The 17,080-nt window shown below is 36.7% G+C and overlaps 1 protein-coding gene across 6 annotated transcripts in view; it reads left to right on the top strand.

The window, feature by feature from the left end:
• NAA16 (N-alpha-acetyltransferase 16, NatA auxiliary subunit) overlaps positions 1–14,426 on the top strand; it is a 71,717-nt gene extending 57,291 nt beyond the window's left edge. For 2 of the 6 annotated variants that reach the window (XR_006166778.1, XR_006166775.1), the window contains 2 exons: positions 1,438–1,510; positions 1,749–1,765. Coding sequence is in view for 3 of the 6 variants with exons in the window: in XM_042805930.1 (XP_042661864.1) it covers positions 1,438–1,510; positions 1,749–1,918; positions 2,311–2,463; positions 3,936–4,064; positions 4,653–4,866; positions 6,892–7,085; positions 7,748–7,856; positions 8,365–8,463; positions 9,048–9,191; positions 12,324–12,421; positions 12,687–12,887 (1,584 nt within the window). In the remaining 3 variants the exon portion in view is untranslated. Of the gene's footprint in view, positions 1–1,437; positions 1,511–1,748; positions 1,919–2,310; positions 2,464–3,935; positions 4,065–4,652; positions 4,867–6,891; positions 7,086–7,747; positions 7,857–8,364; positions 8,464–9,047; positions 9,192–12,323; positions 12,422–12,686 lie in introns of those variants that run through there. The other 4 variants (XM_042805931.1, XM_042805930.1, XM_042805932.1 and 1 more) reach the window with 4 other exon arrangements.
• The last annotated feature ends 2,654 nt before the right edge of the window (positions 14,427–17,080 follow it).

Genomic DNA, 17,080 nt, shown 5'->3' with positions numbered 1-17,080 from the left:
TATCACTTTGTAGTTATTTGAAGTGTAGTAACATTTTATTGTATTTGATAACATTTTGCTACAAGAAACCATTTCTTATGAGATTTGCCCAGAGCTTTACAGAATGTGTGTGTGTGTTTGTTTTATTTCACTTTGAGACATTTACACTGGCTGCATATGACTTGGGCATGTCACCTTCTCTGCTCTCTTCGAGACAACGTTTGGCATTTCTTGCTTCTTGTGCTGAATTAGGTTAAACAAAGTAGTATCATTCAAACTGTGTACTCTGATCTTCTAGAACAAGGTTTATTCTCTTCCTCTCCTTTCCTAAAGTCTATCTTGAAGTGGATGTGTGTTTTGTCAAATCCTGCTTTTTAAAATTTTGCTGTCTCCCCATGTTTTGTTTTGTTTTGTTTTTTATTTTACTCTTTCAACCAATTTGTTTGATGTAGGATTGTCTTCTAACCATTAAAGTTTTAGGTTTTTACTATCTATAGATTTCGCCTAATTGGTGAAAGTAGCCATTACCCTGCTATGCTTACAATCAGAACTTATTTTAAGTCCGTTCTGTGTTTTTTTTGTGTGTATATATATATATATAGATCATATGTGTTTCTTTCTTCTGTATTGCTCTTATTTCTTTACGAGCCTCGTTACTGGGTGGATACGGCAGGCAGGTTTAGAATTCGGCTACAAAACAGGTTGGGCATTTCATAAAATGCTTAGAAATACTACGTGACACTTCTAAGCCACGGATGTGGTATTGGAATAGCTCATTGTAATGAAATGCACAGATATTAACAGTTGTATATACGGTACTTGTCAAACTTGTATAGTGTGAATTCAAAACTGTGTGGGTGAATTTTGAGTATTCAGCCTTGGAATGAACAACAGTATTGTTGACGAAGTCTGACTTCAGAAGGTATTAGCTTTAAATCAATCAATACAGAGATTTTAATGTAAAAAGATGCAGCCTGTATTCGAGGCAACAATACCTTTTTAACAAAAGAAAAAAAAATGTTTAGTAGTGCATATCAGCCTGCCAGAAAACCACAGAAGTCTCTTCTATATCTTCATTGATATGGGAAGTTCATGCAGAGTCTTTTCCAAAGCACCTTTCTTCAGTTGGCTCAGTTTGGACACTTAAAAACTAAACATAAATAAATAAAAATTCCAAAATACAACTTAAAAAGGATAATAATTAAATATACTTTATTACTTTCTGCTGTAAGCTGTCAAGATTACCCCTGTTTCCCTGCCATATCACCAGTTAAAATGAGTGATCAAAAGTAGCTTGTGAAAGGTGAAGTATCGAGGATACGTCCAATTTTTTTCCAAATTAAGCAATTATTTTAGAATAATTTCTATGTTTTGGCCCAAGTATATTTTCCAGTGTGTTATTTTATGTAAACATGATAGTAAAGCATAACTTCAGTTGATATTTTTTTTTATATGCAGGTTTCTACAATCCAAGAACTTGTTACTGGTTATGAAGCCTCTTTGAAAACTTGTGACCTTTTCAGTACATGTGGTGAGTTTCTGTGGTTTTATATTAATTACACTGTAATTTTTAATACTGTTCATGTCAGTTATCAAGAACTGTTGAGGTGCTGATACTTTTTGCAAGAAAATAATTGTAATACCTTCTAGTAAATGAATGCATTACAGGAAATATCTGCTGGATTTGCCAAGCTTTGTTTTTTGTGTTTGTTTTTCAAATGCAGTCTTCAGCCTTGCTGGTTACTGTAACTCTTTCCATTTTGTTGCAGAAAATGGAGAAAAAGAGCCCCCAACGACACTGCTTTGGGTTCGATATTTCCTGGCACAGCACTTTGACAAACTTGGCCAGTGTTCTTTGGCCTTGGATTACATTAATGCTGCAATTGCAAGCACTCCAACATTAATAGAACTATTCTATTTAAAAGCAAAAATTTACAAGGTAAAAAGTGAATTTGGACATGTAGAGTACCTAGTTTATTTTTAAAAAGGGGGGAAAAAAAAAAAAAAAACACCAACACAAACCATCATATTGGTGTTAATGTGCAGATAGTATTTCAGTTAGCAGTGGTTATGGACATCAGTTTTCATGCGGGTTTCTTTTTGGGCACTGTTCTGTCAGGAAGAAAATGAAAACCCTTTTGTTTAGGCTTTGCAAAGCAAGTCATAACTTACAGCAAATTGTTCTGAAAAAATCTGGGGGCAGGGGGAAGTGAACGATAATACTGCCTTTTTTGTTACTCCTGAGGGAGAAATGCCAGTAACTACAGATTTCAGGAGTTGGTCAATAGCAGGCTTATACTGAATGTTAACTATTTAATTTCTCTCTAACAGCATGTAGGTAACCTCAAGGAAGCTGCCAAATGGATGGATGAAGCACAGTCTTTGGATACTGCAGACAGATTTATCAATTCTAAATGTGCTAAATACATGCTGCGAGCAAACATGGTGAAGGATGCAGAGGAGATGTGCTCTAAATTCACGAGGGTAAGTATATTGTTTCAACGAAGAGAGGTTTCATTTGCCTCTAGCAGTTTTTTTTACTCATGTAACTTTTGACAAAAATAAAAAAATCTTTTATTACTGTCCATTTTTAAGATAATGCTCTTATATTTAGTGGTAAATAACTACATAGAATCATAGAATGATTTGGATTGAAAGGCACCTTTTGAAGATCATCTAGTCCAACCCCACTGCCATGAGCAGGGACTTGTTTCATTAAATCAGGTTGCTCAAAGCCCTGTCCAACCTGACTTGGAACACTTCCATGCATGGGGCAGCCACAGCTTCTCTGGGCAACCTGTGCCAGTGTCTTGCCATAAAGAATTTCTTCCTTATGTCCAATTTAAATCTACCCTCTTTCAGTTTAAAGACATTACCCCTCATCCTGTTGTTACAGGCCCTGGTTAAAAGTCCCTCTCCATCTTTCTTATAAGCCTGCTTTATATATTGAAAGGCTGCAGTAAGGTCTCCCTGGAGCCTTCTCTTCTCCAGGCTGAACAATCTCAACTCTCTCGGCCTTTCTTCACAGGAGAGGTGTTTGGCCCTCTGATTACTTCCTGGCCCTTCTGCAGGCCTACTCTAACAGGCCCATGTCCCTCTTGTGCTGGGAGCCCCAGAGCTGGAGGCAGTACTCAGCTGTATAGACCCAGTAAATACTGGAAAAAATGGTACTTCCAATGTGGATGTCCACATTGTATTTTTTTTTATTGCCATACTTCTGAGCACCTCTCTGGAAATGCATCTGATGGATACCTTGTTTGCAAAACCTGTTTCCCTAATAATTCTAAATAATTAAATGTTGTGAGTTGAACTGGGTTTTCTTTCTAGTATAAATACTGTTCTGAAAATATGGTGGCTAGCATTCGTGGCGTGGGACGTGCTTCTGGTTTGCTTATTCTTTATCTAGGGCTCTGAAACTATATACAAGAAAAAAAAACCTAGGATTTATTCTTTAAAAGTATGAAGCATAAATCTAACTTCATTTTTTAAACTAACAAGTTCTAAGAAACTTACAATTACTTATTTACTGCTTTATCGTGTAGTATATATTGGTGGATTTTTAGACTAGTAGATGCCACTTACCTGGCAGGGGAAAAAACAGTGGAAATTATTTGTTGAACTTTAAGATGCTGAAAAACAGTGTTGTTTTCTGCCCCCAAATTGTAAAAGAAAGACTGTGTATACAAGCATGGGTTAATTTTAAAAATCTGCCAAGATACTAATGTTGCTTATACCATTTTATTTTTCTTTTTTAATAATTTATTTCTTTCTGTCTTGGAGAGCGCAGGGTATCACAAGTATTATTCTCAGTCACTGGGTGGTTATATGCATTTTCTATTGTATTCCAAGTAGTTGAAGGATTGATTGTTTCCTACTAATGGTCTGAAACTAGCCATAGTTGAAAGCAGCAGCTGGTAAATTATAATAGCAAAAAGTGATAATGACACTTATTTCAGGAAGGAACTTCTGCTATGGAAAACCTAAATGAGATGCAGTGTATGTGGTTCCAGACTGAATGTGCTGCAGCTTATCAAAGGTTAGGGAAGTACGGTGATGCCTTGAAAAAATGCCACGAAGTAGAAAGGGTAAGTAGGTGCAAACACCATCAGTTTCTTTCCCTGTATTTCTCACATTGTAATGAAGATATTTGCTGGTGTAATTGGCATAATCTTATTTGCAGATTAAGTTTCTAGTATAATGATTTTTTTAAAACAGCTTAATACTTGATGATTTCTTGTAATAAGATGTCATCCCTAGCTATTATATGGACAACAATTATTTGAAGTGAAGAAGTTTCAATATATAAAATACCATGTCTCCTAACTATATAACTGATTGTATGTACGTTAATTTTATTTGTCTTTTGCCATTTGTTTGGGTTTTTTTAATCAGAACAGTCACATTTCAGTTTGCTTTTAAGGAATGTTTAAGTCTTTGAACACAATCACTTTATACTTTTTGTTAACGACATAAGATTTTTCTGGGTGGCTTTTTTTCCCTAGTGACAGGTTCTCTTGGACAGTCAGTATTATAAGGATATTTTTATGCCATTTGAATACTGCCTGTAAATAATACCAGTTGTAACTTTATTCATGTTCATGCAATTAAAGTAAACTAAGCAAGGGGAGTGTGTAAGAGTTGTGTGTGTGGTTTGTTTTTTTTTTTTCTTGAAGCATTTTTTTGAGATAACGGATGATCAATTTGACTTCCACACATACTGCATGAGAAAGATGACTCTTCGTGCCTATGTAGACCTTCTGAGATTAGAAGATGTGCTCAGGAAACATGCCTTTTACTTCAAGGCTGCTCGATCAGCAATTGAAATCTACTTGAAGCTCCATGATAATCCTCTTACCAATGAAAGCAAAGAACAAGAAGTGAATTCAGGTATCTAGACCATAATGGAGGCTCGTATGTGTATGGCACATGTAAAAGCTTATTAAGCTAAGTTAGTTATGTGCTATAGAATGAGTGTAAGTTGTAACATAGACAAGTTTTTCCTTTTTTCTGCCCCAATTTAATAACTGAAAAGAGATTGTAGATAACATGCCTCAGCTTGCGTCCTCTCTGTTCTTGTCTTGTAAAACTAGTATGTGAATGAACCTAGATATACTTGGAGTATCGGGGAGGAGTGGCATTTCAGACTATTACAAGGAAAAATCAAGTTCAGTTCAGCCATTTATTCATTTAAATGAAAGATAAATGTCATTAACAGATGAATTATGAAACAATGGATAGATTTTGTGGGAAAACAGTCTGAATTGTAAGAATTTAATTTTGACCTAGTGCATTTAATTTATTACGTAGTAATACTAGTTCACGTGACTTCAGGACCAAGGAATACATGGATGAGTCTATTAGCAAAAGTAATACATTTAAGAAACAATTTAAAACTAGTGTTAAATGGAAAGCAGAATTTCTAAGGAAACCAGTGGGGTGTGGTTTGGAAATTTGAAGATTCAAAGACAAATGAGTTAAGAGGTTTTTTTCCTTCAAGATAAATAGTTGCTTCTCCTTTTATGGAATCACAGCTCCTGTCAGCACTGCAGTGGCTGTTGGCTAAAGCAGTGTAATTAATATCTAGTTCTTTGCAAAGGGAAGTGTATTTTACATGGGGGGAAAAGCTGAAATAAACTAAAAATGCCACTTAATATTGCCAACACAATCTTACCTTTCATTCAGAGGTGAATAATAAGTTTTCCCATATCTGCCTACGTATAATGAAGTACATATAAAACGAGGCACTTCACAGTTCAACCTGCATCATTTTCTCTCCAATTTTTATTTGTTTCTGTATATAATGTAAGACCAATGTGTGACAGGATCCTGATAGCAATATATCATAGAAACTAAAGTGAAGGAAGAATCTCAGAAGCCACCATTAGTTCATTTGCCTGCTGTGCATCAGGTTTCAGTAGGCTCATCCCCAGGGAGAGACAGCACTGTATGAATGGGGTGAGAAGAACACTTGCCTCTCCTTGCTTCCCTCCCTCAGAGCAGTGGCTGGCCCCGGTGGGGAGCTCATGGTGCTGTGGCCACAGAAAAGATGCCTGAGTGCCTCAGTAGTTCATTCTGTTCTTGCTGCATTACTAGCACAAATGCTGTTCTCAGTGAACCACCACAGTAAACAGTAGAAACTGCAGTGTTATTCTAGCTAAACTGGTCAGGTCAGTGGGACAGCAGGGAAGAAGGAAAAAAGACAAGTGAATGGAAAGGCTGAAGGCTCCTCCCTTCTATGTGACCCTGTAGGAAATCATGTTTTGTGTGTTCTACTTTTCATGCAAACTGCTAAAACTTCTTGGCTTATCTAAATGCTAGTCCAGTCTGAAAACATGAACACAGCGAGCAGCATGAAGATTCATATAATGGTCGTGATAGTACATACCAGAGTATTTTACCTCTTCTCAGCCCAAACAATATCAGTTTTTTCTTGCATCCTCTTAGGTTATCACATAGCATGTGCAGAAAATCAGCGCAATTATCATAGCTGTATAGTGTTCAGACACCTTAATGAAAGATAACGAGCTCTTTTAAGATGGAGTGTAAATCTGTCTGGATGTTTCTAGTTAACATTAGAATGAAGCTCAGCTACAGTGAACATGGCACCTCAGTATTACCCTTGAAAACCATTGTCCATTTTCTAAGGTAAAGCCTGTCATAGGTACAAGTTTATGTCGCTAACCTTTCAAATAGTTGAGGTTTCTGTAACAAGTATGTAAGAGAAAATATGCAAGATCAAGTGTTGTTATGCTGTAAATAATAATCCACTACTAATGTTGGACTATATAGTGACGATAGTCTGGCAAGCGCCGGTTTTTATGGAAATCACTTTAGATGTATGCCATTTTGATATGCGTAGTGGCATGTCTGAGTGTTGTGTTAATGTGAGTTACCCGTTACCTTAATTTTTAGAAAATCTCTCAGCCAAAGAATTGAAGAAAATGCTTAGCAAGCAAAGAAGAGCACAGAAGAAAGCAAAACTTGAGGAGGAAAGAAAACATGCAGAAAGAGAGCGACAACAAAAGAATCAAAAGAAAAAGCGAGATGAAGAGGAGGAGGAAACTAGTGGACCTAGGGAAGAGCTAGTTCCTGAAAAACTGGAAAGGGTTAGCATGGTCTTTCATGTTAAATTCATGTGATTATCATAAAAACCCTATAATATGGGATAATTATCAGATTCTACTAAAAGAATCCAGGTTTTTTTATAAAATCATTTTTGCATTCAAAGATACCTTTTTGTAGTCCATTTCTAGTTACACTAAAGAAAAGTAATACTTTTCCTTTAATAAATCAAAGTTCTGTATTAATAGTACTGTTACTTCCTTTAAATTTTTTTCTCTAACAGTAGGCCATCCTTCGTTAAATAGATAACGAACAAAAAAGTGGTTCTTGCCTGAAGAACTCTGGTTTTCATGCAGTGAATAGTGAAAAGACATGAGCCAGTATTTCTCTATGCACAAAGAACTATCTCCTTTATCACAGTACCTTTAGAAGTCTAAGCTTCTTGTCTAAGGTAGTCATATTTAATAGTTCCTAAATGCTAAATTACTACACTGAGTATATTACATAAGCAATGCCAGAGTTAGCAGTGGTGTCTTTTTAAATCTTTTCAAATAAAAATGTTGTGGTTCAGTTTAATTCAGAAAGCTATCTACAGTTCACCTTTGGCCTCTTATTTAAATGCTCTGAATAACAGAATGTATCCTTGGTGGATTTTATTTGACATTTATTTTAAGCTTTAAATTTCGCTATGTTTTTGTTAAAACAGGTAGAAAATCCATTAGAAGAAGCCATTAAGTTCCTTATACCACTTAAGAATCTTATTGGAGATGACATAGAGACACATTTATTAGCATTTGAAATATACTTTAGAAAAGGTAAAGTACTGCATAATTCTATTTTTTCTCTTCCAAATGTTAATCCCTCACTGCAGCCTGTGTTAGCTGAGCAGAGCCTAAAATAGTCTGGAGTAGATACTTGCTTGACTGAAGCTGGGATTTGTGTCATATCCAGTAATAATAGGGGAGGTAGCTTCTTTGTTTAGCCATCCTTAAACAAAAAAAAACTAAGAGCAAAGGTAAGTTGTAGTATATACTAATAAATACTGTAGAAAGATACTTGCAGTGTGATCTCTAAATATCTAAGGGAAAACAAAGCCAAACAGATCATAATGTATTTTATGTGTTGCCAGAGGTTGAGCACAAGGCATTTCTATTTCATTAAGCAATTTGGATGGGAAAAATAAATTTCCTTCCTAATTCTGTGTAGACATATATGTTTAGAATGTTTATACTAGGTTTACTAAAGAAAACAGTAGTTGATATAAAGAGAGTAAGTTCTGTATTCTTAATCTTGATGTGTTTTTGTTTTTTCTCCTTCCCACAGGAAAGTTTCTGTTAATGTTACAGTCTGTCAAAAGAGCTTTTGCTATCAACAGTAATAACCCATGGCTACATGAGTGCTTGATTAAATTCTCTAAAGCTGGTATGTGTGTAGGAAGTACGTATGTATGTATAAAGGTACAGGTAGTTATATCGTACAAGCACATAACTACATATTCTTGTAATGTATACTCTCAAACACAAACTGACATGAAGAAAAATAAATGGTGTGTTTTCCATGGTAATACCCAGGAAAACACTGGTTGTGCTCTGCAGGGTACTGTGTATGTATTCTATTATATTCCTTCCTCCATTAATACACCAGGTGAACCAAATAACTCATTCTGGTAGATTTCAGAGTAGTAGGTTTTGCAAAGATCCTTGAAATTCTGCCACTTATTTTCTTAAAACTTAAGATATGGGACAAAGGTTCTGACTGAAGCAAAGTACGTGTTGTGAACTTACAGCAGAAAATGTACATGACAGAGCATCCTTTATGAATGTTTCATCTGTATCTGCATCGGTAGTGCTTGTGTTGACCTGTTTAGAACTGAAATTTGTGTTTCTTCCTGTGCCCAAATTTTAAAAATGGGAATTTTAGCAGTGAAATTTATGGTTTCACACTGTTTTCTATAGTTGTTTAAATAGCTTTTTTGCTTCTCTCCCTCTTGCCCTTCCCCCTTCTAGTATCTGACCATAGTAACCTCCCAGAAATTGTGAGCAAGGTCCTAACTCAAGAAATGCAGAAAATCTTTGTTAATAAAAACTTGGAAAGTTTTAATGAAGAATTTCTCAAACACAATGCTACCTCCATTCAGCACCAACTGTCAGGTTTGTTTAACTTTTTAATGCTCTTGAAAAGGAGATGATTTAAGCGATTTAAATCCAGACTCTTTCTCTGCAGTCTATAATTGATCCATAAATTCTAGTGAGCCAGAGATTCACGTTTACATTGTTTTGTTTTTCTGCCTGCTTTTATGATGTTAAAAACCCTCATTCGCTTTTTTATTAGATGCATAAGGAACCTGCTTCTTGCCTCCAAAAAGTGCAATCCAACCACCACAGATAGTCAAGTATGGAAGCACTGTCATCCCTCCTGTTGCAGCTTCTAGTTTTGAAATCATTAGAAAATGTAAACCAAAAAATCCTAATATATTAGAAGCAGAGCCTTTCTGTGTTTTCTTATCAGCTGGAATGTCTCTGTTCCTACTTATAGTTCTGTCACGTAACAACAGCATCGATAAAAATGCCATGACAAACTTGTCATCCTGCCTTTGCTTTCCTGCTTCATGGTCAACAGTGAACATGGTGAAATATGACACTCTTACCCTATTTGTGTAGAAGAGCTACAAGTAGCTGCTGGAGTTAAGACAAAGGAAGTTGGAATTGAAATTTCTCATGTCTACCGAGTACAGAAAGTTTTGGAATAGAAATTGATGTCACCTGAGAAGCTAGTAGAGGAAAAAACAAAACATCTCTCCAGCAGTTAGGAAGCAAAAGTAAGTGAGGATTTATCAGGCGCTTAAAGTACTTAGAACAGTACTAATTTCACCTAGTTTGTAAAAGTTACCCACGATCTATCCAGAATCAACTGAGAAAGTTAGCTTCGGAGGATTGCTCATGTCTCTTAAAGGAAGATTAGGTATCTTTCCCCAAACTTGGAGGCCATTAAAAGATCCCTGTTTCAGGACAGTATCTTGAGAGAATGACTTGCTTCCCCTTTCCTGCGAGCAGGCTCAAGATTTGGGAAGTCAACTAGAGAGATCTCAGCAGGCAATTGCTCCGGATACTTACAGTTGTGTTCTTCCACTCTTGTCATTGTTGGGCATCTAACTGGATGTTTTCCAGGTTCTTCTTTCTGGTCCTCCATTATTATGGAAAATAGTACAGTCACTTTGTTATAGTAATTGTATAGGCCAAGACTGTCATACCTCTAAGTGTGGCTTCACACTGTCTACATCTTCAGTGCCTTTGAGAAGAACCCAAGTGACATCATAGGCAGTGGTGGCACCCATGTTAGAGAGATGTCAGGGACCCCTTTGAAGAAGGTGAGTCCACTCTTATTTAGTGGAGGTGAGGAGCTCTTGTGGTTTAATCCCAGCCAGCAACTAAGCACCACACAGCCGCTTGCTCACTGTTCTTCCCTCCCACTGTGATGGGGAGGAGAACTGGCAAAAAACTTAGAACTCATGAGTTGAGATAAGAACAGTTTAATAACTAAAAATAATGAAATACAATAATTGTAATGAAAAGGAACACAATAAAAAAGGGAAATAAAACCCAAGAAAAGACAAGTGATGCACAATGCAATTGCTCACCACCTGATGCCTGAGCAGTGATCCAACTCCCCCCAGTTTATATACTGAGCACGATGCTCTACAGTACGGAACATCTCTTTGGCTAGTTCAGATCAGCTGTCCTGGCCGTGCCCCCTCCCAGCTTCTTGTGCACTTGCTTGCTGGCAGAACATGGGTAACTGAAAAAAAACCCTTAACTTAGGATAAGTTCTACTTAACTCACTGATGTTTTAGTTGTTGCTATCAACATTATTCTCATGCTTACTCAAAACCAGCACTGCACCAGCCACTAGGAAGAAAATTAACACTCTACCAGATGAAAACAGGACAGGGGCTTCAATGCGTAAAAGCTCCCTAGGGTCCAAAGAGACCCTAAGATCCACTGATCCCTGATCCAACAGTGTATCAATTTACAGGCAGTGGGAAGATATGTGGGATTAGGATTTTAAAGTGCAACCAGGAGTAAACTAACCATAGATGTCCTGGGTAGCTTTAGGTCACCTTCACTTACGTGTCAGTCTTCCACTTAATTGCTTCGAACCTGTTTCAGCATGACTTAGCTGCTGTACAATTTATAACTTAAGATGTCATCTCGGAATTAAATTTGAAAATGTAAAGGTCTGAAAAACCGAAACCTTCGGCCTGAGAGTACAAATGAGTGTTTTCTTGGCTTATTTTTTTAATAGTAATCATTTATATAAGCAGAATTTTGATTCCTTTTCAATTCCTGTATCATAGCCTCCCTGACTTTAAACAAATGTGACTGTTAAGGTTGTTTTTTGACAATGGTGACAAATTTAATACTTGGGGATATGAGTTGAGTAAGAGACAATACATTCAATGTGGATTTTTAACTTTTTCAAGGAAATTATTTCTTTTTGTTCTTTGTAGTAGATTATGTAGTGAACTGGACTTTGTATTTGGGAAAAGGAAAGTGTATGACATGCCTACATGTTCATTAAGATGAGATTTTAAATTAAGGCATCTGTGATATAAGGAGCAACACAGTATCCTGCAGAGATGCCCAGACCAGTTTTGATAAACTTTGTGGTCCAAGAAGCTGCGTAGTTACTTAATGCATTGTCTGTCTTCTCACCAGTGTAGTCTAGTCCAGGCAAAGCATCAAATTTGGATTATACTTCCCTTGTACCTAAGGTGTTTCACTCGGCTCTAGGTTGGTAGCTCAGCTTGGCCTTACTTTCTGCCATATGGGCATATACTGGTCTGAATTTCTTCTGGGCTGTGTTCTACAATTGTTTAGTAACTGTATTGTTCACTTACCTCCAGTACTTTTCAAAATTATTCATAGTATCTCTGAGAAAATGTCTTGTTCTCACTTCTACATTTGTAGGATGGATTTCATTTAGCCTGCTGATTTGAAGGGCTTAGTCATCAACACTCTCTTCAAGTGTATTCCTTGTCTTCATTAAGTGAGGCATTTCACTTTTGCAGAGGCAGATCTGTGTTACTCTGTGCTTCTAATAAAGTTCAAAACAGCTTTAGTTTCATCAGTTTTATAAATAAGGGAGGAAAATATGGCTTATTAAAACTTGTAAGAAGCTCTAATTCACACTGATTTATAAGTTTTTGGGTTCTTTGTGTCTGTATATGCGGTATTGCATTTAGTAACACTACTATCTAAATATTGTGTTCATTCTTGTGATAGGTGCAAAGATGATGTATTTCCTGGACAAATCGAGACAAGAAAAAGCAATTGCTGTTGCTACTAGATTGGATAAAAACATGAGAGACAAAAATGTGAAGGTAAAACATACAGTATTTAAAGCTAAAAAATGTGGGATCTTAAATAATGTATACTTCACTGCAGGATAATGTACATGCTTCACGTATCATGATAATTAGTATTATTTGAAAGAATGAGGTTTCATATTTTGTCCCCTAAGTAACTATATCTGAATGCCAACAGAGAATCTGTGTTTGCTCAGATTAGTATTGTTTAACAGTACATCTTTTTAGTAATAAAACAATTGTAAATCGTATTTATTAACTGTTACTTTTGTTTCTTTAGACATTAACAAAGGTTTTTGAGGCACTGCTTGATGGCAGTTTTGGAAGCTGCCACACTCAATGTGAAGAATATCAAGCAGCATGTCATAAACTGTTTCCTTTTACGTCTGCCTTTATGCCTGCCACAAACGAGGACGATAGCAGCATTGCATCTGTGAATCATACAGCTATTAACCATGATTTGCTGTCTAATGAAATTTGAAGTAGTGTGTGCAAGTCCGTGTGTGTGTGTATACCTACATGCACACATGTATTCAAAACTCTGACTCTCATTACATGCTGGCTGGATACAGATCAGGGTTACTTTTCCAGGTTGTATTTTAATATCTTTAACAGATATAAAACAAAATATTTGGATAGTTAAATGAAATGGAGTATGCTATTAGTTATTTTTTTCTCCCAACAAAAACTGCCAATATTTATGTAAACATCATCCTTAATCAGCATTTTTCATGTTTATACTTGTACAGTTTTAAGCCTTTTAATAATCTATCAGCCCTCCCTCACAAAAAATATGGATGTTAAAGACTTCTTTCACATAAGTGTCATTACATATACAAATAAATGTGATCATATCTTGTTAATAAATTATCATTTGAGCATTTTTAGCAGATCAAAGCTGAAGTGCTGCTTGAATTGCCCTCTTCATCTATTACTGTTCTTACGGGTTTTTTTCTGGGTTTGGTTTGGTGGTTTTGGTTTATTTTTGTTTTGACTTTTTTTTTAACTTTTGGTCAGTTTGGTTTCTTTTGAAGCACAGTGACAATGAAAGCATTGGGGGTTTGCATGTTTTTGTCAGGTGTGTGTCTTATATGGAACCAGTGTTGATGGATATGAAGATTAGGTTTGTGTAAAAAAAAAAAAAAAAAAAAAAAAAAAATCAAAAACAAAGCAACACAAAAAAACCTAAAAAAACTAAGGCTTTTTGAAAACTATTCTATCTACCTTGTGTTCCATGGCTATTGTTTCCTTAAGTTTATGGTCATTTTAACATTTGTAAGTTTGAGTATCCTGAAGTAATTCCCTGTGAAAACATAATGAATTTGATACTGTTGTTTGTCCTTTGTTTCATCTTCCCCTTCCTCCTCTTCCTTCTGTTTTCTCCCCATCTGTTCACCTATTGACGCTTAAGTTGAAAAAGCTGCTCCAATTTTGGGCAAATGCAGAAGGTACAGTAATGGGGAATACAGTTCTTCTCTACATCATAAAAATTCACTGGTAAGTTTACTGTATTACCTCCATTAAAAGTCTTAGTTGTCCACTTATGGCCAATACTCCAGTACTTCTCATGCCTAAAAACTATTTCTTTAGGTGCTGTAAAGCAAATAGTATGTGAGGAATATGTTTTGCATTTAAAAACTATTTAAGGGAGCACAAAGAGGCTGACTAAAAATCATAATGAACCTTTTTCTTTGTATTCTGGTGCAGTAACTATTAAATATACAACGCATCAAAATGGAAGTCTGAATTAATATACCTATTTAAAGCATAGTATTGCTGGACAAAACGGCTACATATGACAGCTTTACATTCTATAAGAACTGCTATCAAAACATAACTATACTGTGGCTTGTACAGAAAATTCATTTTCTGGAAACTGTAATGGAATCATTCAATCTTGGTTTGTTTTTATTTCACTGCAATGTAAATAATTTCAGTAATATTAACTAGCCCCTCAAAGGCAAATATAAGTTCACGAAGGGGGGATTTTATTAAGACAAATAAACTGTTCTAATTAAAATTCTCCTTTGTGTGTCATCTGTTTAGATTTAAAATTGTTGAATGGAAAACTCACTGTAAAATATTGCCAACATATGTTATGCTGTAATAAATTATTTTGTACACACTTGCCTTCGGTTTGGAATTTTTGTATACTTACGGACATCAAACCTCAGCCCATCACATTAATTAGATTTTTTTTCCATCCAGTTCCATTCACTGGTTTAACATGAACTCCGTAAGTAGTGAAGAAAAAAAAAAAAATTCTATTTTTAGCACATCAAGACATGTATCTCTATATAGTAACATACTACCCTGAGAAATATGGCAAGAAGGGTTTGTGTTATGTAGTCGCCACGTGCCGTTTTCTGTGGAACAGCTTGCTCAGAGGTGTCTCAAGCAGCGAGAGGCAGTTGGCTTAATGGGATTGTTTTGGTTCAGCAGTACCCTAGAAGCTCTTACCAACCTGGATAAGGTGAAGACGTGCAGTGGTCTTCTCTCTTTTACAGTGATGACATTTGTATTGCTAGGCACTTAATTCAGGCCTTCGGAAGAAGGCTGCAGCACTACAGATAAGACTGCTAATCCAGTCCTCTGGTATCTGTTTAGCTTGACACTTTAAATCAGACCTGAACAAAAATAGCTGGGGTGTCTTTTCAGCAGTTTATTCCTTGAGAAAGTAGATGAATAGTTTTGTTTTCTAGACTAAGAATTGTAGGAACTCTTGAGAACTCTGAAAAATCCTAAAATCAAGTCTTCTATCCCTCGGTGTGTGGTTTGGTTTTCTCTCAGAAGAGCTGGAGGCATAAGCTGCTCTGTTTTCTTCAGGGCTGTCATTGCTGGTGTGAACTGTTTGGGATAACAGATGCTTGGCGATTCTGTAGACCATTGCAAAGAGCAAGTGGGGTAGCATGGGAAGGGTAACAAAAATAATGGAAAACAGATACCAAGGAAAGGTGTTTTTCTTAAAACTATTCTGAAAAGATTTGGTGTCTTTTCGGTGACTTGAATTACAAAAGGCATCAAACAGGCCTGTTAAGTCATCCCAGAAGAAATGTACTATGATATATAAATGCTAATGGTGTTTACATGTCATAGAATCAGTGCTTCACATTTCCATGTTTAAACTTTAACAGATACCAGCTGGCCTACTCTGTTCTTTTTCATATTGTCTCTTTTGTTCTTGTTTTCTTCATCACTGTCTGGACTTTTTTATGTTTTCTTTCATGCAATTTGTCATATCAAAAGTGATTTAATCCACTTTGACAGTTATAGTCGTTCTTCTTTCACTCTCCTGTCCCTTAACTTAGTTCCCCCTCAGCAAGTGTGACGTCCCAGGGAGGTGGCTTTTATCAGTCCACTGGCATCACAATAACTGCTTGGCTGCATCAGGAATTTGTGGACGATGCAGAATCGAGTCAGCCTGTGGGGGTGACTCTGAGGTTGAAGAGCCTCACATCTCCTTTGCCCCAGCACAGTTGCACCCTATACCTGATCTCAGGTTTCAAATTTGAGACTGGCTGTCCTCTCCCAGATGAGGCTAGCTGAAAGGATCCTGGGCCGAGACTGGGGTGTTTCCTATTTTCAGCACCCCCAATTCCACTGACCCACAGGGAGGTGGAAGGAAGGAACTATTTATGCTACAGATCTTTCTGTGGTTAACAAAACTTTAGTCCAGAATTAGCAATTACGGAGGAAGAGGCAGTTTCTTACATCTCTTCAGCTCTAGCATTTCCAGACTTCCCAAATAATCCCTCAGGCAGGAAGAGGTCAAGCTTTAACCGTGACACAGAAGATTCAAGCACAATCATCTTTTCATATGTGAACTTGTCACTTAGTGTTTCAACAGCAGCTTTACATGTACTTTTGGCATTTGTTCTTTTTTTCCATGTCTGAACTGCAGGTGTTAAGGAGAAGTGGTCAGTTCGTGGATTTTTCCACTAGAGGGAAGTCTTGCATCCAGAATATTTTCATAGTTATGAAAGGCTGCAGCTTTGGTTTTAGGTGTTTCCTGATTTTGTAGTAAGAGCATAGGAAAATGTTTATCTTCTTTTTTTCTTTCAGGCAGTGGAGAGGGGTCATTGGTGTTTTGTATGTGCTTAAATGGCTGAATTAGACTCGTATGCATATAGCCCGGCTCTGTAGGCATTGATTTGGGATTGTGGAGTTGAGAGTGTAGTTGCTTGGGCTTATTTCGTACCAGCTGAGAACAGAAATGCTGGGAGAGGATATCTGAGCCCACAGAGGGTCAGAAGCACTTTCTAGGAGATCCCATTTCCTATGCAGAAAGCATCAGTCAACTGGGTTCCTGCCTTACTCTCGGGCTGTTGAAGAGAGGCAGAAGATGCTGGCCTGGAAGATTAGCCTTCGCTCCAGTTAATTTATCGTGGACTAAATATGCTGTATGTTCACCACCCAGACTTTACTGCTTAAACATATTTCAAGTCTAGACAAAATATTTGAGAATGTTCTGTTAATGCTGAAGAGGAGGTTCAGGTTTTGAGAGGTTCCTAGAGGTATTTTAGGTATGCAGTAAGGCAGGAGAAGGAAATACGTGGTATTTCCAGGACGGATTTCATATGATAAATGGTCAACACTTAAACCAGGAAAAGAGGGTCAGAGCAGGAGCTGTTGTCTTGTTCTCCATGCAGAGGGGTTTATACCATAAATAATAAA

This window comes from Tyto alba, unplaced genomic scaffold (genome assembly GCF_018691265.1).
Source record: "Tyto alba isolate M040663 unplaced genomic scaffold, T.alba_DEE_v4.0 Super-Scaffold_45, whole genome shotgun sequence".
In the NCBI taxonomy this organism is placed as follows: Eukaryota; Metazoa; Chordata; class Aves; order Strigiformes; family Tytonidae; genus Tyto; species Tyto alba.
The sequence above is the reverse complement of the archived record's forward strand: the minus strand, read 5'-3'. Positions and strand labels throughout refer to the sequence as shown.